We start from the raw sequence: 22,955 nt of genomic DNA, 5'->3' as shown, positions 1-22,955 counted from the left end.
AGAAGATACATGTAAAACACTTTAAATGCATGGTAAATGTTTTAAGTTTAAATATGTTTAAATAATGCAGGGTATCAAATCCTCAGTGTAGGGATGAAGGCAGCCAGGCAGAGCTGGGCTCAGGTCTTTGTCACTGCCTAAGAGTGTTGAGTGAGTCATTTCCCTTCCTCAAGTCTTGACTTCCCTGCCAGGAGAAAGTGTCTGATTGGAGGAAGAGAGTCCATCCATGGGCTGCTCCCAAGGCTGTGCTGCCTCACCTGGGAAGCGTGATTCAAGGAGGAGTCAGTTAGCTCATCAGCTTCACAGCCGAGTCCCCAGAGACAGCTTTGGGGGATGCTCTGAGCCCGGAGTCTCAAAACTCCACTCTCTAGTCTCCAGGAAACTTAAAGGGGATGGATGGGGGAGATGACACCCTCACCTTCCTCCCTCTACCCTCCACCCTCCACCGTCCACCCAGAGAGGTGTATTCTAAGACCTTCCAGCCAGAGCTGAGAGGATTAGGGAAGGAGAGAAGAGACCCTGGGATGGAGTGAAAGTTTTGGCGAGGATGTTCTCCTCCACAGCCTCAGGTTACAATAGGCACGGAAGCAAAGGGCTGCCACCACCTGAACCCCCAACCTAGAGCACCATCTCCCTGTGGCATGCTGCTGATGTTCTGTGCCTCCATCCTTTGGGTTTCTGCTCTCCTCCATTTCTGTCACCACCACCACCACCCACAGCCGGCCTCGCCCTTGCAGGGTTCCGTGCAGCCCCTCAGGTCCTGGTCTTCCCAGCTCTTCTGAAATCCAAAGTCAAGTTCTTGGAGGATGATGGCAGTGGCAGGGGAGGCTTGCTGGCTTGACTGCCCTGTGGCTCTAACAGGTCTGCAATGGGTTTGCGCTGACTTCCTCACCCACACTAGAGACTCTGCAGCACACACAGGAAATTATGTGCCCGGATGGAGAACCCTGCCCTCTTCTGAGTCTGTCAAAGCTGGTCCCCTACTCTTCCTGCTTGAGAGGCTCAGATTGATCTGACTTCCATTTTGCTGGAAGAGTGTCCGTGTCCACACTCTGGAATCCTACTCAAAACATGAGCACATGTACAAAATGTAGTGGGCGTTGGAGCATACCAGAAAGGTTCCTATCATGTCTCCCACTTCAAGAGACAAGTCCTGGGTATCCCCAGGTGTCCTGGGCTGCAGCACCCATGGGGGCATTGCCAATAGGGCTCAAAGTGCGCTGGTCTCCTTCTCATTCACTGAAGGCTTCTCATTCAATGAGGACATCTTGGTGAAGCTCCTGTGACTGGGGTAGGAGGAGGGTCCTGTGTCTTCACTCAGGGCATTGACCAAGCGGGAGAAAAGAGCCACCTTGAATTTCTTGAAATCGTGGCCCATGAAGACATAGAGAATGGGGTTCATGCAGCTGTTGGCAATGGCAATGGCAGTGGCCAGAGGCAGTCCCAGGCTGAAGACAGAGGCGGGTACAGCAGTGTGGTGGAGCTCGAGCAGGTAGAGTGTGTGGTAGGGGCACCAACAGACGAAGAAGGTGACGATGATGGTGATGATGATCTTGAAGGGCTTCTTGTTCTTGGCCAGGCGATTGCGCTGCAGCTTGAAAACGATGGTGAGATAACAGGCGGTGATGATAAAGACGGGGATCAGGAAGCCACACAGGAAGCGGGTGATGGTGACCACCACGTGTCTGCTGAACCCTACATGATCCACCCGGGAGTTAGTGGAGTGTGGCAAAGACGCAGGGGCAGACAAACTGAAGTTGTTGAAGCAGGTTATTTTCCCATGCGTATTGTTTATGTCCCGGAAGACAAGAGATGGGGAACTCAAAAAGAAAGACAGAACCCAGACGGCCACACAGGTCATGTAGGCCAGTCGGACACTGCGGTGGTTCTGGGACCAGACAGGAAGCAGTACAGAGATGCAGCGGTCAAAGCTGATAACCGTGAGCAGGAAGACGCTGGTGTACATGTTGTGGCTGAGCAAAAAGCTGCTGATCTTGCACACGGCCTTCCCAAACACCCAGTGGTAGTCCATAGCGGCGTAGGTGATGTGGATGGGCAGGAAGATGTTGAACAGGAAATCAGCCACGGCCAGGTTGACGAACCACACAGTGTTCACTGTCTTCTTCATCTTGAATGTGGCAATGGCAATCACCAGGCCATTGCCTAGGATCCCAAGGAAGCATACCACGCTGTAGATCACCACCAGGAAGACACGGGCCACCTTGGCCTCTAGTGGATTCGCCTCCTCCAAATCCACAATGGGGTCGAAGATGTCTGTGTAATCATAATTGTAACTGCTGGAATCGTTGTAAGCATCGTACTCCATCTCTGCAAGAGATGACAGGGTCACAGGCTAAAGACCTCGACAGACAGGTGCTGAGGTGTTGCCTGGCAACAGAGAGACCATCATCTGAGAGAGGCCAGGGCCGTAAGTCAGCCATCTCCCCCCTGTCGTTTCATTGCTTTGCTTTGTATTCATTGCCTGTCATATGTGTACGTACATGTGTTCATGTAGTAGGTGTATGTGAAGGGCGGAGGGCAATGCCTGAGGACACATGGAACATGAAGTTCCTCAGTTCATTTAGTACTCATAACCATCTCCTTGGACTTCTATTCCCACTATCACCACTCCCCTCCCCCTCTTCTCCTCCTCCCCCTAGTCCTCCTTCTATTCACCCTCCTCCTTTTCCTCCTCCTCCCCCTAGTCCTCCTCCTACTCACCCTCCTCCTCTTCCTCCTCCCCCTAGTCCTCCTTCTACTCACCCTCCCCCTTTTCCTCCTCCTCACCCTAGTCCTCCTTCTACTCACCCTCCTCCTCTTCCTCCTCCTCCCCTAGTCCTCCTTCTACTCACCCTCCTCCTTTTCCTCCTCCTCCCTCTAGTCCTCCTTCTACTCACCCTCCTCTTCCTCCTCCTCCCCTAGTCCTCCTTCTACTCACCCTCCTCCTTTTCCTCCTCCTCCCTCTAGTCCTCCTTCTACTCACCCTCCTCTTCCTCCTCCTCCCCTAGTCCTCCTTCTACTCACCCTCCTCCTCTTCCTCCTCCTCCCCTAGTCCTCCTTCTACTCACCCTCCTCCTCTTCCTCCTCCTCCCCTAGTCCTCCTTCTACTCACCCTCCTCCTTTTCCTCCTCCTCCCCCAGTCCTCCTTCTACTCACCCTCCTCTTCCTCCTCCTCCCTCTAGTCCTCCTCCTACTCACCCTCCTTCTCTCCTCCTCCTCCTACTCCTACTCTTCCTCCTCCCCCTCCTCCTCCCTAGCCCTACTCCTCCTCTTCGTCCTCCTCCTACCCTCCACTTCTGAGACAAGGTCTTCCTATGCAGTCCTGGAACTCACTCAGTAGACAAGGTTGGCCTTGAACTCACTCACAGAGGTCCACCTGCCTCTGCCCTTAGGTGCTGGAGTTAAAGGTGTGTGCCACCACACCTGGCCTCCTTTATTTCTTTCACAAACATCTGCAAGCCCGGCACTACTATGCTCATTAGCATATATAGACAGTAACAGCTGGACCTCACAAGTCCAAGTAGGAATGTGAGGCCAGATGGAGCTGAGCCCCAAACAAGCTGAAGATGCAGAGGTGGGGGATGCAATAGGAACCACGTGGTGTTTTGAATAAGAATGGCCACCCTAGGTTTACATGCTTGAATACTCAGCCCCATTTGAGGGGACTGTTTGGGAAAGATTAGGAGGGGTGCCTTTGTTAGAGGAGGTGCATCAATGGCAGGAGGAGGGGTGCGGTGCTCCCTCTGTCTCCTGCTTGTGATATGGACACTCAGCTGCCTGCAGCCATGCCTTTGCTCCACCATTATAGACCCGATCCCTCTGAAACAGTGAGCACAATTAAGTGCGTTCTTTTATAGATCTCCATGACTGTGGTGTTTTATCACAGCCATATAAAATCACTAATACAAATCTCAACAAAGCCAATGATGAACTCATCCACCCCCACCACAGAAAAAGACTGGGTTCCTAAACTAAGTCTCACTGGCCTCCTAAGGACCCTTCCTCCCTCTGTAGTCTGTGTGAGGTAGTCATTCAAAGACCCCCTGGGGTATAGACTATCACACCAGCTCTGATGCAGTGGAGAAGGGAGCCTGTTGCTATAACCATGGTTCCACTCACACGTCCAAAGCCTCAGGGACAGCCATCCCAGCATTCTCCCCTGACCCCACCCTGCTGATGACCCTTTGGAGAGTAAGTCCCTACCTTTGGAGACCTTCACTCTTAGCTGTTGCAGAACAGAATTCCAGTGTGAGTTCCAGGCCAGGCAGACACTATGCACAGCTAGAAATACCTGCAGGGGATGGGGAGGGTGGAGAAGAGGCAACAGGTAAACCCAGAGCCCAATAAGGAGGAAACAGCTACTCAGAGAGGTGGGAATCACTCAGCCAAGGTTCCCCTGCTGGAAAGAGCGGAGCCCTTGAACCTAGAACCAAGTGGCTCTACCCACAACAGCTGCCCTATCGTGTGGGCGCCAGCATAGGGGGCGAGACACAGGTGAGTGCATGCAGATGCTACACAGGCTGTGGAGGTGGATCCCTGGACACTCACCCACACGGAAGGGCCCAGAAAACACCAGCCCCCAAGGCAATGTGGGGAGAGAAGACGGAAGGATGCGCCCCTTGAGATCATCTAGTCTTCCCAGGGCCTCTTCCCAGCAGGCATTGCTGCTCTTGCTTTACAGAGTATGGAAACTAGGCCGGTGAGCCGGCTCAGCGGGCAAAAACACTCACTGGCCATGTCTGACAACCAGAGTGCAGTCCTGGGGACCCACACGGTGGAAGAGAAACGAGTCCCCAAAACTGTCCTTTGACCACACATGAACATGGACACATTCAAGCCTCCACACATGTGTCAAATAAATAAGTAAATGATTTTTAAAATTAGAAATGTGGAGAATGAAATGACTCATGCTTATAATCCAGGCACCTGGGGAGGCTGAAGCAGGAGGATCATGAGTTTGAGGCTAGCCTGGGCTACATAGTAAGACTGCCTCCAAAATGCATGGAAACAGAGCTCAGAAAGCATTCTCTGGGCCTGGTAGTCACCGTGAGTTAGATATAGACCATCCTGCCCTGGTGGTCAGCATTAATTAGACACAAACTTCATGACCTGGGGACTTTGTATGGGGACAGAGACCCACGCAGCCTCTGAGCACTGTCAGGACAGTCTGCCAGCTAGTCCTGCATCAGCCTCTAGCAACCCAGTCAGGCTTCTAGGAGAGTTCGTGAATGTGGAGGTACCAGAGGCAGTGACTGGGTGCAGGGCTCAAATCTGACTTTTGTCACCTCCCAGCTGTGAACTTCTAGCATATGACGTCTGTCTAAACTTCAGGGTCCCCATCAACAAAACAGGGACATTCAGATCCCAGACCATGTCAGTGTGTTAGGAAGAAGTGGACATCAGGATATGGGCAGTTAGCTTGGCAAGGGGACACAGAAAGCCATCAGGGCTTAGGGGTGAAGCATCACCCCCCCAGGGTGCACAGGATTTGAACTGAAGGCTCTGACCTCCACTGTGGGAGTCCTCCGGTCTCGACAAATGGACTCTAACCCCAGTGAGACTGTCAATCAAAGTCTCTCTTTTTACCAACCAGCCAACTCCCTTGCGCTTGCATTCAGGGCTGCTCCTCTGGGGCTTGAGCGTGCCTCTCATTTCAGAAAAACACTTTTGTTAAATGAAAGCCTCTTGGAAAATTTCACTGGGGCTCTGAGCCCAAGGGACCCGGACGTGAGCTTGATTGTCACCATTCTTGGTAGATTGGGAGCCTATCCAAAGAATGAGCACTGGGAACAGGGATACCATACGGTGGAGGAGCACTCACCTAGCACCTGGGGTTCATCATCCCTAGTGCTAGAGGGGGAGGGAGAAGGAGAGAAAAAGGGAGGGAGTGAGGGAGAGAGGGAGGGAGAGAGGGAGGGACGGACGGACGGACGGACGCCCATTGTCAGGGGAAGACTTGCTGTCAATGACAGTATGAGGTGCCACTTGAAACTCTTAACGTGTTGAGGGCCTGGACTGAGCACTCAGTCCCAATAGTGGTCACGTAGCTGGTGTGTGCACGTGTGTCTTTATGTGTGCATGAGTGAGCGTGCATGTGTGTAAGCATGCTTGCGAGGACACAGGTAGGTATCAGGTGTCATCTTCCATCTCTTTTTGTCAGTGTCTCTCACTGTATCTGGAGTTCAGATTCTACTGGTTTGGTTAGCCAGCAAGGCCCTTGCATGGCTCTGCCCCTGCCTCCTCGGTACAGACATTTCAGATGGCTGCTGCTACAGTTTTTGTTTTGTTTTCTTACAGTGCTGGGGTTGAACTTAAGCCCTATGGTTGCAGAGCAAGCTCTTCAGAGTGAGCCACCTCCCCTAGCGACGATCCTGCCTTAACCCTGGAGCCGCTACTGTGTAATTTAGGAAGCAGAATGCCCCGACCTAGCACACAGATGGGTGAGAAAGCCGTCTGAAGCCTGCAGAAGCCAGGCTTAACTGCCAGGCCACGGTGCCCTGAAAACTGCTGCCATGTGTCTGTCTACTCTCCTTGTGCTGGGCCTCACAGGCACCAGGGATGGGAAGCAACTCCCTTAGGGACTCTTCCCACAGTGGACTCGCAGATATGACAGAGGCCAGGGCAGACCCCAAATATTCCAAGAAGTAAGAGGAGCCGCATTCAGCCGGGGACTGTACGCTTTCTGGGACAAGGGACCTCTGAGTGGGGGTAAAGGGCAAGCAGGGATGCGGATGTGGGGATGAGAGAGGAGGGAGAAGGCTCCACCCAGCACCTCCATCATGGCACAGGGGACTCAGATGCTGCTGGCCATAGAAAGATGACCTCAATGACGTCATGTCTGGTTCTTAAACTGGGCTGGGAGCAACTGGGGTCAGAGGCTGTGTCATTTCATCTCTGAGCCAGGGCCACAGGGATGGCTCCGGAGATATATATAAATATATAGCTTTGCCAAGTCTGTCATGGTTCATCCTATTAGAAGCAGGTCAGCCGTTGGGTAGCCTTTACCTCCCTGCCCCTAGCCCTCCTAAGTGGAGGAAGGCCCTCAGCCTCTGTCTGGCTCCCTATAACTTGAGCTGCATGGATTTCCTGGGGACCTGGAGGGAGTCCGTGGTCTCAGTACCTCAGTTGCCGTGTCTGTAAAGGGGATGTGAAGGGAATAGGTGATGGGTACTTCACTGTAGGGGGTCCCAAGGACTGAGTCCTGTGTGAAACAGTGTCTGGCTCCCAAATGCCTCTTGGAAACCCAAATCCTCACATTCATTTCTAAAATAGCACATTGGCATATAGAACCACATGCATTTTCCCAGATGCTTTAAGTTTCCTGGGGATTGAGTTCAGTGTCTAATGTCATAGATATGCTGTGCACATAGCCTTTGTATCTCAGCATTCTGTGACAAGAAGTGCGAAGAAAAGGCCACACATGCTTATAACACCAGCAATTTCAACCTAAATCGTCTTCCTTCCTTCCTTTTCTTCTCTTTTTTGTTCTTTTCCTTTTTCTATTTTGATTTTTTTTTGGTATTGGTTTTGGTGTTTGGTTTGGTTTTTGTTTTTTGAGAAAGAAAGCATCTTGCCGGGCGGTGGTGGCGCACGCCTTTAATCCCAGCACTCGGGAGGCAGAGGCAGGCGGATCTCTGTGAGTTCGAGACCAGCCTGGTGTACAAGAGCTAGTTCCAGGACAGGCTCCAAAGCTACAGAGAAACCCTGTCTCGAAAAAGCAAAAAAAAAAAAAAAAAAAAAGCAAAAAAAAAGGGGGGGGGGCTGGAGAGATGGCTCAGAGGTTAAGAGTATTGCCTGCTCTTCCAAAGTTCCTGAGTTCAATTCCCAGCAACCACATGGTGGCTCACAACCATTTGTAATGAGGTCTGGTGCCCTCTTCTGGCCTGCAGGCATACACACAGACAGAATATTGTATACATAATAAATAAATAAATATTTAAAAAAAAAAAAAGAAAGAAAGAAAGAAAGCATCTTGTTGTGTAGGCCAGGCTGTCTTCAAACTAGTAATCCTCCTGCCTCTGAGTACTAGGATTATGGGTATATGCCACTGAAAGGTTTTTATGCCACCATATCCGGGCTTTCCAAAATACTTTTCTTCTATGGCTGGTCAAATCCAGGGACAGAATGTCCATCAAGAAGGAGGGACGGCTGTGCTGAGAACTGGCCTGGCACACTATCTTGTTGCCCTTTATGCCCCCTCTGGTGGCCTTTGTCAAGGCAGATGGGAAAAAGGCCAGCCAGAGAGGCCTGAGGAATGGCTGTTCCATCTGTCTTTCCTGCTTGGGTTCAGAGCCAGGAATGGTCACAGGGCTGGGCATCCTGGTTCCTAAGCTCTGCCATAGAGTGCCTCCCATCCACTGCCCAGAACACCGTGTGCAGTGACAGCGGGTGCTTGGTGTCTGCCAACTGTGCAAAGAGCTACAGCACTCCTGCTACTCACACTCCTTACACCACACACACACACACACACACACACACACACACACACACCGCTCCCGCCAGGAAGCTGGTGAAATAAAGAAGTGGGACCTCTATGTGCACCCCATGTCCCATAAATAGCTAACACAGACCGGAGCCCTGGCCACATGCCAACACCCTGCAGTGCTCAGATGGCCCCATGGGGATGAGAAAGCAGGTTCAGAGAGGTAAAGCCTCTTGTCTGTAGCCACACAGCAGTGAGTGTGAGCAGAACCTGACCCCTAGGGTGCCCCACTTCTCTACTGCTCTGGAGAGAGAGCAGCCCCAGTCCCACCTGCTCCAAGCCTCCAAGCTTTAGCCTTGAGTCCTCAGAGTTCAGGCCCTCCCTGTGTCTTTCTCCCACAAATACGCCTTCCCTAAGCCTCCCCCCCTCCTCGCTCTCTGTAAGCAAAAATCTTACCCCACAGAGAAGTCACCCCACAGAGCTTGTAGCGTTCTTGCCCCATGCTACTGCTCCCCCCAGGTGCCCACGGAGGATTACCCTGGAGGAAACTGTGGTAAGGAACAAGGCTTCCCTTGAAGAAGTGCTACTTCCTCTATCTTGATAATCCATGATCTGTAATGATCACATCACCCTTGTTCATGTGGCCGCAAGGAAGCTCGAGGTCATGTTTGCAGATCCTGACAGTAACTCCCTCAACTCGGTGGGTCTGTAGCCAGCCTCTCTGGCCTCAGCTGGTCCTCCTGCATCTAACCTACTCCGTACTGATTCAGTTATCAGTGTACAGTTATCTAGACACTGGGCTAAGCACCTTTAACTTCATTAGCTGGAAAGCCTCCACCCATCCCCAGGGCCCTACTGTTTCTCCACTATAAAGGTGAGGGAGGGGGTGCAGTTAACATCATGCTCAGACAGACTGCTCCCGTGCCCATCACTCCAACCTCCACCCTCGCTTCTAGTACACAGAACACTTTATTTTGAGTCTGCCCACACCCTTCCTGATGCCCCAAGGTGCCATCCCCTCTAGCCAGACAACCTCCCTGTGGTGGTTTGAATAAGAATGGTCCCCATAGGCTCATACATTTGAATGCTTGGCCACCAGGGAGTGGTACTACTTGAAAGAATTAAAAGGACTAGGAGGTGTGGCCTTGTTGGAGGAAGCCTGTCACTGGAGATGGGCTTTGGGGTTTCAGAAGCCAATGCCAAGCCCAGAATCTCCCTGTGGATCAGGACAGCTCTCAGTTACTGCGCAGCACCTGCCTGCATGCCGTCACGCTCACTACCACAATATTAATGGACTAGACCTCCGAAACTGTAAGCAAACTTCCAATAAATGTTTTCTTTCCTAAGAGTTCCCGTGGTCATGGTGTCTCCTCGCAGCGATAGAATAGTGACTAACACGTCCTCTTGTCCTACTTCTCTAAGCCCTGTCCCTCCCAGCCAAGGAGTGCAACCTCCCCGATTTCCAGAACCATCTGGCTGAGGTCAGGAACACACAGGGTCACAGATGAAGCAAGCATGTCTGGCCTTCCTCTCCTGTCCTCAGCTCCCCCAGAGACCAGGGACAGACTCTGAGCTCCTATCCATCTGACACAGGAGCCTGGAGTGGCCTGCCTGATCCACAAAACCTTAGGCCTGTCTTGTGCTTTCCCTGGGACAGTCCTGCATCCCTAGAAGGAGATGCAGACACACGGAGGAGGTGGCAGCAGAGGGGCTCTGAAATCAGCTCCCCTTCTTGGGCCTCAGTGGTACAGTCTGGGAGTTGGAAAGATGACAACACCAACGCCTGCTGGAACTTACCAGGACCTGAACCTTCTAAGGCTAAAGAGCTGCTGCGGTAGGAATGGAGCAGCAGGTGGAGAAACCTGGGAGGCCCCAGATGCCCTGCATGCACCTGATCAAGGTCCCAGCTCATCCCAGTCCCGGTGGATTTAATATAGGAACTGCAGAAAAGCCAAGTCAAGGTATCAGCAGGGCAGCTCTGGACCTGCTCCAGGACAGGCAGCAGCACCAGGGCAGGCAGCAGCGCCCCCGTGATGCAAAACGACATTTCCCTCTCAAAAGTCATCCTTGAAAAACCAGGTTCAAGCATTCTTACAGCAGGATCTTCCCTTAGAGGTCTCTACCCCAGTAGTGGCTGGAATGATGTCCATTCTTTCAGAGAAGTGTGTCCACTTGAGTCTGTGAATCTGGAGCTACTTGGAGGAAGGATCTTTGCAAAAGTAACTATGGTAAACACTGTCCTGAATAGAATTGGTCCTAAATGAGGAGACAGGAATAAAACAGGAATAAAACACCCAGAAAGACAGCAGGAACATTATGAATTCCAAACCAGCCAGAGTTACATTGAGAGAGCTTGTCAGAGAGAAAGAAAGAGTCAGAGGAGAGAGAGAGAGAGAGAGAGAGAGAGAGAGAGAGAGAGAGAGAGAGAGAAGAAAGAGAAGAAGAAGAAGAAGAAGAAGAAGAAGAAGAAGAAGAAGAAGAAGAAGAAGAAGAAGAAGAAGAAGAAGAAGAAGAAGAAGAAGAAGAAGAGAGGGATCGAGGAGGGAGGGAAGGAGGAAGAGAGAGAGGGAGGGAGGAAGAGAGGGAGAGGAAAATAGAGGGAGGGAGGAAGGGAGGGCAGGAGAGAGAGAGAGGAAGAGAGAGAAAAGAAATGACAGAGAAATTTGACATTAGAAACTGAGACCACAAGAAGATGAAACCAAGATCCAGAGCCACCAGAGACAGAGAACCTGCAGGAGGCCCCTGGGTGATCCCACCTGATCCCTTGGATCCAGCTTCCGCCCTCCCATAGTTGTGAAGAAACAATTTTCTAATTTTTCTCTGTCTTAGGGGATAAACACCAGGATTCCATGCCAGCTCCCACCATAGCCTGCTCACACGGGCAGGGCTTGTCCAGTAGAAACAGAAGACTATGGTTCGTTATATAAATGTGCAGATAGCTGGCTCCCCCAGGACAGTGGGGTCTGGTTCTACTTCGCCCCCTCATGTCAGTGAGAGCAAACTGGAACACCAACTATTGCTCCTTCTGCTCCACTCTATTCTGTCTTCCCAGTGCAGCCAAGCAAAACATTGTGTGGATACACAGGAGTGTCCTCTCGTCCTCTCATGGTGACCTTGGAGCAGTGGGTTCTGTGTCACAGCCCTGGGTTTTGGGAGTGAACTAATCCTAGAATCACTTCTGCCTTCCCGCCATTCGTCTGTCTGTTTAAACTATTACAGGCTCACAGTCAAAAGGCACCCCGTGCAGCTCTCTCCCATCTGCCCCAGGGTGCATCACACACAGCTCTGGTGCAGGAATTGCAGGATCATCTAGTGAATGGACGGCCACGTGATGGATGAACACGCGTGCCTCTGAGGCTTTAGGTAGGTCTGGAAGGTGGAAATGTAGCATGCCACATTGATATCACGACTACCAGCAGTGAACTCTTGTGTCCGGCTCAATCCTTTAGTGTCTGCTGCAGATCTGGGGTTCAGCCTGGGGACGGGGGAGCTGGTGTGAAAGCTGGTGTCCTACTACAGCTTTAAATGCAAACTTGACACAACCCTGTCACCTGAGAAGGGAGCCTCACGAGGGATTGCTCAGATCAGATTGACTGAGAACGCATCTGTATGTGTGTTGGGGGGGGGCGCTCTTAATTGATGCAGGAGGGTCCAGCCCACTGGGGGAAGCACCATTCCCTTGGCAGACGGTCCTGGGCTCTATAATAAAGCCAGCCAGCTGAGCATGAGCCTGTGAGCGAGGCCACACACACACACACACACACACAATTAGAAGAGCCCTACCCTACCTCCAAAGAGGAATGACTGTCCAGAATAGCCAAGGAACCTTGGGACAGATAACCCCGGGCAGGAAAACAACCAAGGAATGGGAACAGGCGACATTCAGACAAGGAGGTTCCTAGATCAAACACACCAAACTGAAAAGCAACAAAGAGAACATGGCAGGCATAATGTGGTAAGCCCTAAAGAGCTGCGGGTGCCTCAGGCATCTAGGAGCTGAGGTGACCGATGACAGCTCCTGAGGAAACTCCCAGGCAGCCTCCACAGCCTGACACAGAGTCCACAAACAAACACCTCAGCGAGGATTCCTACATACAGGGGTGGCTGTCACGCAGTCCAGGAAAATTGGGTTGGGGAGTGGGGCAGAAGGACTGGGAGACAGAGGAGGCCGGGCATGTCAGCATCCAAAGGATTCCTGGGCTCACCCACCATACAGTGTGAACCACCACATTGTGGGAACAAGACAGGCCATGCTCCATGCTCCAGAAGGTTGCATATGTCCACCACCTGCCCTCCCCCTCACCAGCATCCCAGGTGCTTCCCGCCTGTCAGTCCTCCAACAGAGCCCCAGGTCCCAGGTGCTGGGAGCAGGAGTCCACCTGGAGACTAAGGCTTAGAAACAGTCAAGGTACTGGGGACATGGGTGGATACAGGTACCCCTGCCAAAAGCTGGGTGCTAGAAGTCCTGAATGCCCATGGGAGATGGGGCAGGAGAAAGGGGGGGGGCAGTGAGCTTGCTGTAAGGAGCTATGATGCTCTTAGCCCCACAGAGTTGGGGGGCGGGGGGAGCTCCATAGAAAATTTATGCAAAGAAGCAGCACACAGCAGGGACCCTGTGACCTGTAGACCCACACTGGACCAGCTGCATGGGAGGAGCACTCAGGGAAAGAACTCAGGAAGAAGCACTTGGAAGGGGAGGACTCTTGGAGGAGCACTCCTGGGGAGCCAGGCCCAGAGACCTAACAAAGCACACAACGGCCGGAACAGAGGCTGCAGGCAGCAGCAGGCATGGGTGTGAAGGCAAAGAATTTTACCTTCTTCACTTTTCTTGAGGGCCAGAAAAACATCCTAAGAACAAACACCCCAAACCCTTGTCTGGGGTTCACACCTGGGCGATGCCTGGGTCACTGATCCCACAACCAAGCTACGCTAGCAGACAGAAAGCCAAAAAACTTTCTTCAGGGCCCTGCCCGACAGTCTTCTCTGCTGGGCTGGGGTGACCCTAGGGGAATAACAGCGACAGTTCAGTGGGAGGGAACTGATGGGTGTCCCCACATCAGAATGTCCTCAGCAAGCCAAGACTTGCAAGACCAGAGGGCCCCAGGCAGATGGCTGCTCCTGCCCACATCCACATCTGGTTTTACCAGCCACAAAGAACAAAGCCCTCAGGCAGATGTCATCACCTTCCTCCTCACTGAACTGACTTGTGCTACATTCTGGCCACCATCCTACATATGAATACGAAGAGGCAACCGAGGCACAGAGAAGCCAAGTCACGTGCCCAAGCTCACACAGCAAACTCGATCAGGAAAGACACATCAAATTAACCACTCTCCTTAGGAGGAAATACAGAGGTGGATGAGAGCTCTAACACACAGCCTGCAAGATATCCGTTGCTCTTCTCCAAGACACACCAGGACCCTTTGTCCTTGGCCTTAGCAGAACCTCCTAAAACCCCTACAGGATGGATACCACAGGATCCATGGTGTACTGTGTCCTGGGTTCCCTCCAGTCGCTCTGCCTCTAGTGAGCAGTCATGTGAGGGATGCCTCTCGTCACAATGCCCTTTAGAAGGAGCTCATTGTCCGCCATCCTTCAAGCATGCATGCGGGGTTCATCCTGAAATTGGTGTAGACCCTAGGAAATGCCTAGCCACAGCAGATGGCAACATGCCTCTTCCGTCCTCGACCCATTTAGTGGTCGCCAGCTCACAAGAGAGGCACCTGAGGCCAGGGAAGAGCAACTTGCTCGAAGTCACCCTCCCCCACCTTACCTGGTGAGCGCAGTACAAGCCTGTGCTGCCTAAGAAGCCAGGGCGCCACTTCTGCTGTCCTCTGCTGGCCCGTGCTCCCCCACCCCCATGGAAGGAGGATGGTAGGATCAAGAGACATCTGGGCAGCAGATGTCTGTCTGTCTTCCGCTCTGCTTCTATCCCTTCATGTACCCCTGAGCCACATGGGGTCTTACTCTCTGTCTCTCCCTCCTGCTGGCTTCCGAGCCTCACTCTCTCTGCCTCTTTTGTTTCTTTCTCAGCAATCCCCCCCCCACCCCGCCCTGTCCCAGCCACCCTTCCTTCTCCCTCCCTGGCCTTAGTCCCAGCCAACCAAAAGCCCTTCACTTACAGCCCTGTCTCACCTCTGCATGCACCTGGCCCTCACCCTCCAGGCAGCTGGTTCTTTCTTTCTCTGTATTTCTCTCGTCCTTTCTCTGTTTCTATCTCTCCCCCCCCCTTCTCCTCCCCCCTCTGCTTCCCTCCCCTCCTTTACCTCTGAGTAGCAGCCCCAGGGCAAACACAAGGGCCTTATCAGGGCAGTGGGCGTGGGCGTGAGAGCCCAGAAGGAAACTGGAAACCCTTTCCCAGCTCCAAATGGCCAGTATGTTTGGTCTGGCTTCTGTTCCCATCTCCCACCGCCGCAGCTAACAGTCCAGCTGGGTGATGGCTCAGCCACATCTCTAGTTCTCTCTGCCTCCAAAGGGCTTTTAGGAACAGAGAAGTCCCTCAGAGGTTGTCCTGGGGTGGAAACTGAAGTCCAGGGAAGGTAACTGACCCTCTCTAAGCCACAGAACAGGAGAGTTGGGCTGTCATGTGCACGATGTACCCAGAGCCTAGGACCTAGAACCTCATACATCGTATGCTTTAGTGGGAAGGCTTACCTTTGCAGTGCAGATTTGCACACACAGGTTCAGAGAGGTCACATGACCAGCACAGGCTCACACAGCATTACCTTCCCCGGCTCCCCAGCCTGAACACCTCCAGACTGCCATGTCTTTGATAGCTAGTCCCATTTACTCAGAGCAGAGAAGGGGGCCTCCCAGCTCTTGTGGATAGTTCTAGAATCACTTAGGGGCTACAGTGCATGGCCCCAGGTGTCTGGATATTACACAGATGTTCCAGTCACAGGCCTGGCTCCCAGCGCTGGACAGAATTAGTTCTGTCAAAGAGAGTTTCCTCCCTGATCCCACGCCCCCGCACTAGGTCTCTGAGTCAGCACACCAGAGCCTGCAGATCAGACTCTCTGAGAATTGGCAGAAATAAGAAGCCCACACACTCAGAGGGCCGGCAGAGCCCAAAACACCCCTTGTGTCTGGTGGGCACACGGATGAAGGCAGATCCCCCCAAACACCACACCATCGCCTGGTTTCTTCCACTAGAGCAGCCGTGACTGGCTCTAGGAACCCCAAAGCCTTTCTTAGAGTACACTTACTGCCAGGGTGCCCTGGATGGATCCCAAGAGGTCTCTCTGCTAGGCATGAGATGACATGGATGTCAAAGGCAAGAGGGTCACCGCAGTGTTTGAGACCAACCAGGGTTATAAGATGAGTGGTAGACAAGCCACGGACTCCCTAGTGAGAGCTCTATCTAAATAAAAGCCTCCCTGAGTGGGGCACACAGTGTGGCTGCAGGGCATGGGGCACGCATGGTGAGGGGGAGGCTGCTCAGTCTGGGCTGGAGACAGAACTCCCCGACACTAACAGGAGGCTTCTACAACCTGCCAGATGGGGACAAGAGAGTGAAGCTGGAGACCGGGTGCCTCTGGGGCCCCAAGGTCAGGATTCAATGTGAGTACCAGTCACCCTACTAGCTCCGTTGTATTGCATGCCTACCATGTGCCGGAATGCCGAGAGACACTATATAAGCATCTAACCCAGACTGGGATGGTGGCCATGCTTGTAGCCGCTTTACAGTTGAAGCTGGGTGCTTTCTCTTCTCTCTCGGCCTTACTTAGTAAACGTCTTTAGAAATAACTTAGCTGGGTGTGGTAGAGTGTGGGCTGCTTAACAAGACCCTGGCTCAAAAAAAAAAAAAAAAAAAAAAAGCCACAAATATGCCCGGCTCCTTGGAGTCTCAATGATTTCATAGGCTCTTGTCCAGCTTGACACTATATTTGGGCCAAGTGTCTATCCCCAGTTTAGTGCTATGGCTCCTAAAAAGACAGCACGCTTTGCTTCCCTGCCTGCTATGTGGTCCTAGGCAAGTTACTTCGCCTCTCAGAAATGGAAGTCAGTCATTCGTGAGATAAATAATAAAACATTTGCAAGCAATGAAGGGTGAAGAGGAAAGAATTTGTGGGGATCCTCTGAAGCTGCAATGGCTTTAGGACAGTGAAGTTCAAAATTAACTTGCCAAATCCAAGACTGGGTTCTGGCTGACTAGAACACGCAGTCCTAGCTGCAGGGTCAGAGGCTATCTGTAGACCTCAGTGTGGACGAGCCACCTCTGTTTTCTGAGCTGGCTGTGTAAACCCTCTGAGGGTGCTGTGAGCCTGGCAGGAGAGTGGAGAGCGCCTGAGGGAGGTGTTCAGCACACAGAGCTCAGACTGGACCATTGTGCTGGCAGCCAACTGCAAGTCTGTTCTCTGGAGAGTGACAAGGGGAGGCTGACCAGGCTACCCATCCTGAACCTGTGACTCAGTTTTCCCTTTTAGACATAGCTCAATTGGGGAAAATAGCCGGGTAGTGGTTCGGCAAAGCAGGCAACTTCTGTGGGTCTCCGGCAACATCACTCGCCCTTCATCCCCACTTCACAGTTTAAAAACTAACATTTACACAAACTGAGTTCCTTGTGAGCTGCCAGCAATGGACAGAATGGATGTTCCCACACTGTGTTTCCCAGGAATCTGAAGTATTCCAGCCTTAGTGAGCGGGTCTCGGTTTCCTCATCTCTTATTGCTGCTCTCGACAGGCTGAGGACAGTGAGACCAGGGCAGCCATGTGCCAGCACTGCGCAGCTTTGACAGCAAAGGGTTGTCACCCATGGGGCAGCCGTCACACACTTCCTAGCAGCCCCTAGGGAGCTCACTGCTTTAGGGTCCAGGGTTCCCACCCAGTCCTCTACAGCTGCCTGAGCATGCGTTAGGGGCCCTTGCTGGCTGCACAACGGTGGCCACCGTGTTCCAGAGACACCTGGCTCCTACACGGCAGGAAGTGGGCTTGGCAGGACGCCAGGTGGTAAAGGACAAAGCTCTGCTTGGCACCTCTACCAGGGAAGGGTCAGGAGACAGAGGTCCTCCTGGGGCCAGAATGAGCCTCCCCAGGGCAAGCTCAAACCTCCAAAAGAGAGACACTTGCAAATGGTGACAGACCTTGGACTGGGCTCTGAGGACCCTCTGCACCTCTTGCCACCCCTATCCTTCCAGAAAGCACTCACTCACCAAGCACCTGTTGTGTGCCAGGCTGGACTGGGGTGGTGGGGTACAGCAGAGATCAGCATAGAACACGGCTATGCTTGGGAAGGGGTATAAGTGACAGTCACCAGAGGCGCTATATGACAGGGCAAACACCTCAGAGGCACACTGCCTGAGACTGAGTCCCAGTTCAGCTGTGTCACCTGGGCAAGCCCCATACCTCTCAGTGTCACAGAAATGTTGCCTATTTAAGTAAGAACAACAGCAACCGTTAGTAAGTGTTGTAAACAGACCGAGAGAGGTGCACAGGGCCTGACACTGGCTTCAGGGAAGCCTCCCTGAGGAACCGATATTTGAGTGGAGACATGAACTCAGGGATGGGGAGTCAGTGGGTAGAAGAACATTCTGGGAAGTGGGGACAGGAAGTGCAAAGGTCCGAGGCAGGAGCGGGTCCAGCACCCATGGAAAAGCTTCAAGTAAGCACCTGGCTGCCACCCTGCCGAAGGCTGTGGGGTAAGACGACCCGGTTCCTACCCTCAGAGACAAGTGGCATGGCCAGGGTCACAAACGTTGCCTTAAGTTCAGACCCCCAACCAACTACCGTCCTTGGCCTCTACTGTCAGGGTGGAGCTGGCTGCAGCCCCCACTCCTTCATTTTGTTCCTCAATTCTGGGCCACTAAGTAAGCCGCAATATACCACGCCGTCTGCCTTTACACCACCGTGGAAGGAGGAGCAAGGGAGGGTAAGAGAGGAGCAGAGTCCTGCCCACATGCCTCTGTCCCAAGAAGGTGCAGGGCTCTGCAGGGGTGAAAATACATGCTGGTTCTCCGTGACTCCAGTCTGAACCTTCCGGTCACTGTGTCCGTGAGTCCTGGCCCTGACAAAGCAAGGGGCAGGAGGCTGGGGACAGGTGAAGCCTCTAGGGAAAGTGACATTGGAACTGATCTCTCAAGGGTGTCAGTCATTTGCCAGATGGATAGAGAAGATGCCCCAGTGAAGGGTGCTGAGTACAGGTCAAGAGGCCTGATAAGGTGGCTAGGGTGATGGGGGACGACAGAGAGACTCACTGTTACAATGCCGTACGAGACCTGACTGGATCATGCAGGCAGTAGGGAGCCATGGATACTCACAAGTAGAGGATGTCTTCTTTCTAAAAAAGTATACCTGGGTGGATAGTAAGGTCTGCACTGGAAGAAAGGAGGCTGGAAGGGAAACTGAGGCACCAAGCAGAAATGGCTCTGGCGAGGAAGGGCCAGGAATGGGGTTTGAATGAGGACAGCCTGACTCTTAAGACGTACACAACCAGTGACAGCTGTCCACTGCCGTGTTCTGGGGCTCTTCTGTTGGGTACTACCCTGTTCCCTGGCTGGCCTTGGTCTATCTGCCATTGTAGCATGCCTCCAACATCTCAAGAACCTCCAGTGACCCCAACTTGCCCATCTCTTCACTGGGCTGTCCTCAAACAGACTCCAGGGCAAGTGGAGGACTTCAGAAACCTAGACAGCCCAATGGGACAGACAGTCCAGGGCTCTGACCTGCCCCAGGACTCCAGCTACAGCCCAGCTCAGAATTCCCTGGCCTGGGCCCAGGCAGTGACAAATGGGCTGTCACTATTGCCAGGATGGTGGAGTGTGAGGTCCCGCCCTGTTCCCAGGCTCTAGGGAAGAGGGACATGGGCAGCCTGCCCCCGCCCCCATCACCGCTCCGTTACCTCTTCCAAGGCAAGCCCACACTTTGAGCTGGGAGGGAAATGGTCAGGGAAATGGCCCTCTCACTTGCCCTGACACCATCAGAGAACAAAATGCTGGCTGCCGACCAAAGGGAATTCAAAACTCCTAAGGTGAAAGCCTGTGTCACCAGGCCACTGTCATGAACTCTAGTCTCATTTGATAGCAGTAGATCTGACACAGGACTAGGGATGCAGTTCAGCCGGCAGAGTGCTTGCCAAGTGTGCATGACTCCCCAGACCCTATCCTGGGCACCTCATAAACCAAGCATTGTCATCCAAGCCTGAAATCCTTGCATTCATGGGAGGGATCATGTCTCAAAAAAGAGTAATAAAAGCAAAGCAAAGCACACACACACACACACATTTATCTAGCTGCAACCTGGCCTTCAGTTGCCATAATTCTGTATCGTAGAACCCACCCCCACATCTGCAGAGAGGGTCTACTTCGGACCTCACGACGTCTCACATGCCCAGAGTATGGGATGACCTGTCCCTTGCAAGAACTAAAGGCTACCTCAGGACACAGGATTCAGTGTCCCTGCAGGTCACCCCACCTCTGGAGCACACATGCCCTTTGCCTGGTAGTTTCCAGAGAGGTGATTAGGGGGTCAGTTAACAGTTTGAGTCCCCAACCAGCAGAACTTCTAGTAAGACTGAGCCATTGAGAACCCTGCTCTGTTTATTAACTGAACTTGAATGGCCCGGTTCAAGTCCCGGGAGCCACCCAAACCACACCCGACACCTCCCCATCCTGGCACTGAGCATTTCCTCTCTTTGACCTTAACTAGTAGCACTTCCTTGGCACCCTTCTTAGGCCTCCCCAGCCCCCTCTCCCCCATCCCGGGACAGCTGGCCCACTCTGAGTCCTCCGGAGGAAGGGGTTCACGGCGGTGTTAGGATGGTAGGCTGGCGTTTGCTTAGGTACCGGCTCAGACCAGAAGAGGGTGAGAGTTCAAAGAGAAGCTTGTGTGTGAGGAGCATAAATTAAGAGTAAGAGTGAAAGGAGGAAGGGACCTGGAAGGAACAGACTGGGAGCCAGGCCTGAGAAGGAAACAGACCAGACAGCAATGCCGGAACTGCTCCCAGGGGCCTCCACCTCTGAGGCTCCTGGCCAGGGAAGAGATGCCAGCTTCCAGGTCACGTGGTCCTGGCCCTGAACAGTCCAAACCACAGTGAGGCGGATTCCTGGTGCTAAGATCAGAATACTTCTGCCCAGGCTATGGGACAGGTCTCCTGGGGACCTAACCACACCTAGCCTAGGGTATTGCAGGAGAGACTGAATATACAGCCGTTCAACAAAGTCATTTTCCCTGAATGTACTAGGGAAGCTAACTGTTCAGTCCAGCAGGAATATACGCGGCTGGCTTAAAACTGAAAAAACAACTTCTAAGAATATTCCTAGGAATCAGAGCAGAATCCCTCTGCTTCTCTGTGCTGATGTCCTGATGACGTCAGCACCCACAAGTTGGATACTATTGACAGCCTGTACTGGTAGGAGACAGCCTGGGCCAATTCTGTGGTCTCTACTCTTCTTGTTTATTAATATGGTTTATCATACAAACTTAACTTGCTCACAGAGTACCTGCTCAATCTCCTCCCTTCAGATTCAGTTTTATTCCGCCAGGCCCACAAGCTGTGTGCCCTTGGGCAAGTGGCTTGGCTTCTCTGGATCTACAGTTATTTCATCTCTCTAATTGGGAGGAGTTCAGTGATCCCCTGCTGTTAGATGAACAAGAGTCTGCTCAGTGTGGCACCTCCTCCGTCTCAAGTCAAAGAAGGTCATGACCTCCACACAGCCGACTGAGTCGTGAACAGGCCCAGCGCAATAAGAAAACACAGCCCCTCGTCCCTAAGAAGTCACGGCCCCTCCGAACAAACAGTGGCAGAATCTCAAGTGTACCCCTGCCAGGGCCTAGTGGCTGCACTGGTCACTGTCCTCAAGGCTGGCCTGCCCTTGGCTTCAGGAAAGCAGAGGACCAGTCCTCTCTCTTCAGACTCCTGCAGGTCAGGGACCTGGTGGAGCTGGAGACCACAGTCAGGAGCAAGCACCAAGGAGCTAAAAGAAGTGTGGACCAAGGTGGTGACTGGTGACACAGAGGTAGGGACAGAAAGACAAAGGGGTTGGGGGAGAAAACTTAGGGGGAAGAGACAAGACACCAAGACAAGAAAGATGAAGGCAGAGAAAGAGAGAGACACCAGAAGGAGAGGGGCTAGGGGCAGGCTGCAAGATCAGAGAAGAGAACCAAGACCCACACCCAGGCAGAAGTGGCCTGGGCTTTGACCTGGGAGGTTCGAGCCAGCAGCAAAAGGGCAGCCCCTGTGCTGGGCCCAGGAGAAGGTCATCTGGGACTTTGGGTGATGTCACAGGAAAGCTGTGGCTTGTTTGCTATTCATGGCTTACGCAACGCAGGAGATGGACCCCAGGGCCTTTTGCACACAAGGCCAGAGCTCTGCCCTGACCTGCAGTCTCTTTCAGAAGATTTCAGAAGAGGCGTTACTTAATGCAAGTCGTTTGGTGACAGAGTGGCGGGGGGGGGGGGGCACAGTGTTTGGGAAAGTTCTGGCAGAGACAAGATTAAGACATATCAGGCCTTTCTGGACTGAGCTTGGGGTCACTGACTTCTCTAGAAGCCTGCATGTGTTGGAAGTGAGTATTGAGGAGGACCAGGCGGACACATCGCTCTCCTGAAAACACTTACCAAGGGTTTGAGTCTCAGGATTGCTGTGGGAAGAGGCAGCAGATCTGTGCCGAGATGTCAGCTTGGCCCACAGGAAACAACCAGACACCCATGGCAGCTACCAGGAGAATGGGAAGCTAGACAAAGGAGTGATTCTGACGTAAACCCCACAAGGACCCTTCCCCTGTGACACCACTAAGAACTGGAACCAAGTGGAGGTGATTTGAAATCCCAGGCTTGTCCCAGAAGTTCACAGAGACCACGGGCCTAGGAGTTTGCTACACACACTCAAAACAAAACATTGACTATTGAGAGGGGCTCCACTCAGAACTAAAGTCTCACCTCTTTTTATTACTAAATTTCTGACTAGGTGACACAGCTTTACCCAATTAGAGATGTTCAAACCATGTAGAACTCTAAAGAGTTAGAACAAAAAGCCCTACCCCTTCCACACTACGATCCATCTGTTCCCAGGGCACTCAGTTCCTGTACCAGGTTACTGGGTGCCATTCTGAAGCCTCTGAGTAATTACAAAGGGATCTCTCTCTCTCTCTCTCTCTTTCTCTCTCTCTCTCTCTCTCTCTCTCGTTTTTTTATACAACTCTCCCTTTGTATAAAAGAAAAGATACATACACCTTCCTTCTTTATCCAATTTTGGAGACGGTCAATCATACCCCTCCTTCTAGATAGCTGCATAATAGCTCACGGTTAGCTTCACCAGCTTTTCAGTAACGGGCCTGGGGACAGCTTCGGCCAGATGGGCACCTGATCTCTGTTGAGTCTCTTAGTGTTACAGTGTTTAGGCAGTTTTGCCATGTGTGTTACAATTGAACCCTTAGCCCTCCACTCCCTCTTTTCCAGAATTTGTTGTTTTAAGTTTTCCTTTGAGTTATCTTCCTTTTTTCATCTTTGTTGATGTGTGGTGGCTGAGATGGAACTCTGGGCCTTGTGCCTGCTAGCTAAGTCCTTGAGGAGCTTTTATAATGAGGAAATAGGGCTG

The 22,955-nt window shown here is 52.4% G+C and overlaps 1 protein-coding gene across 6 annotated transcripts in view; it reads right to left on the bottom strand.

Moving 5' to 3' along the window:
• Positions 1-22: 22 nt before the first annotated feature.
• Cmklr1 (chemerin chemokine-like receptor 1) overlaps positions 23-22,955 on the bottom strand; it is a 34,886-nt gene continuing 11,953 nt past the window's right edge. For 3 of the 6 annotated variants that reach the window (XM_057764930.1, XM_057764931.1, XM_057764932.1), the window contains exons 2-3: positions 4,204-4,291; positions 23-2,328 (exon numbers count right to left, since the gene is read on the bottom strand). In XM_057764930.1, coding sequence (XP_057620913.1) covers positions 1,211-2,326 — 1,116 coding nt within the window. In that variant the 5' untranslated portion in view covers positions 2,327-2,328; positions 4,204-4,291 and the 3' untranslated portion in view covers positions 23-1,210. Of the gene's footprint in view, positions 2,329-4,203; positions 4,292-14,195; positions 14,239-14,557; positions 14,611-21,559; positions 21,610-22,955 lie in introns of those variants that run through there. The other 3 variants (XM_057764936.1, XM_057764935.1, XM_057764933.1) reach the window with 3 other exon arrangements.

The sequence above is a fragment of the Chionomys nivalis genome, chromosome 3 (assembly GCF_950005125.1).
Source record: "Chionomys nivalis chromosome 3, mChiNiv1.1, whole genome shotgun sequence".
In the NCBI taxonomy this organism is placed as follows: Eukaryota; Metazoa; Chordata; class Mammalia; order Rodentia; family Cricetidae; genus Chionomys; species Chionomys nivalis.
The sequence above is the reverse complement of the archived record's forward strand: the minus strand, read 5'-3'. Positions and strand labels throughout refer to the sequence as shown.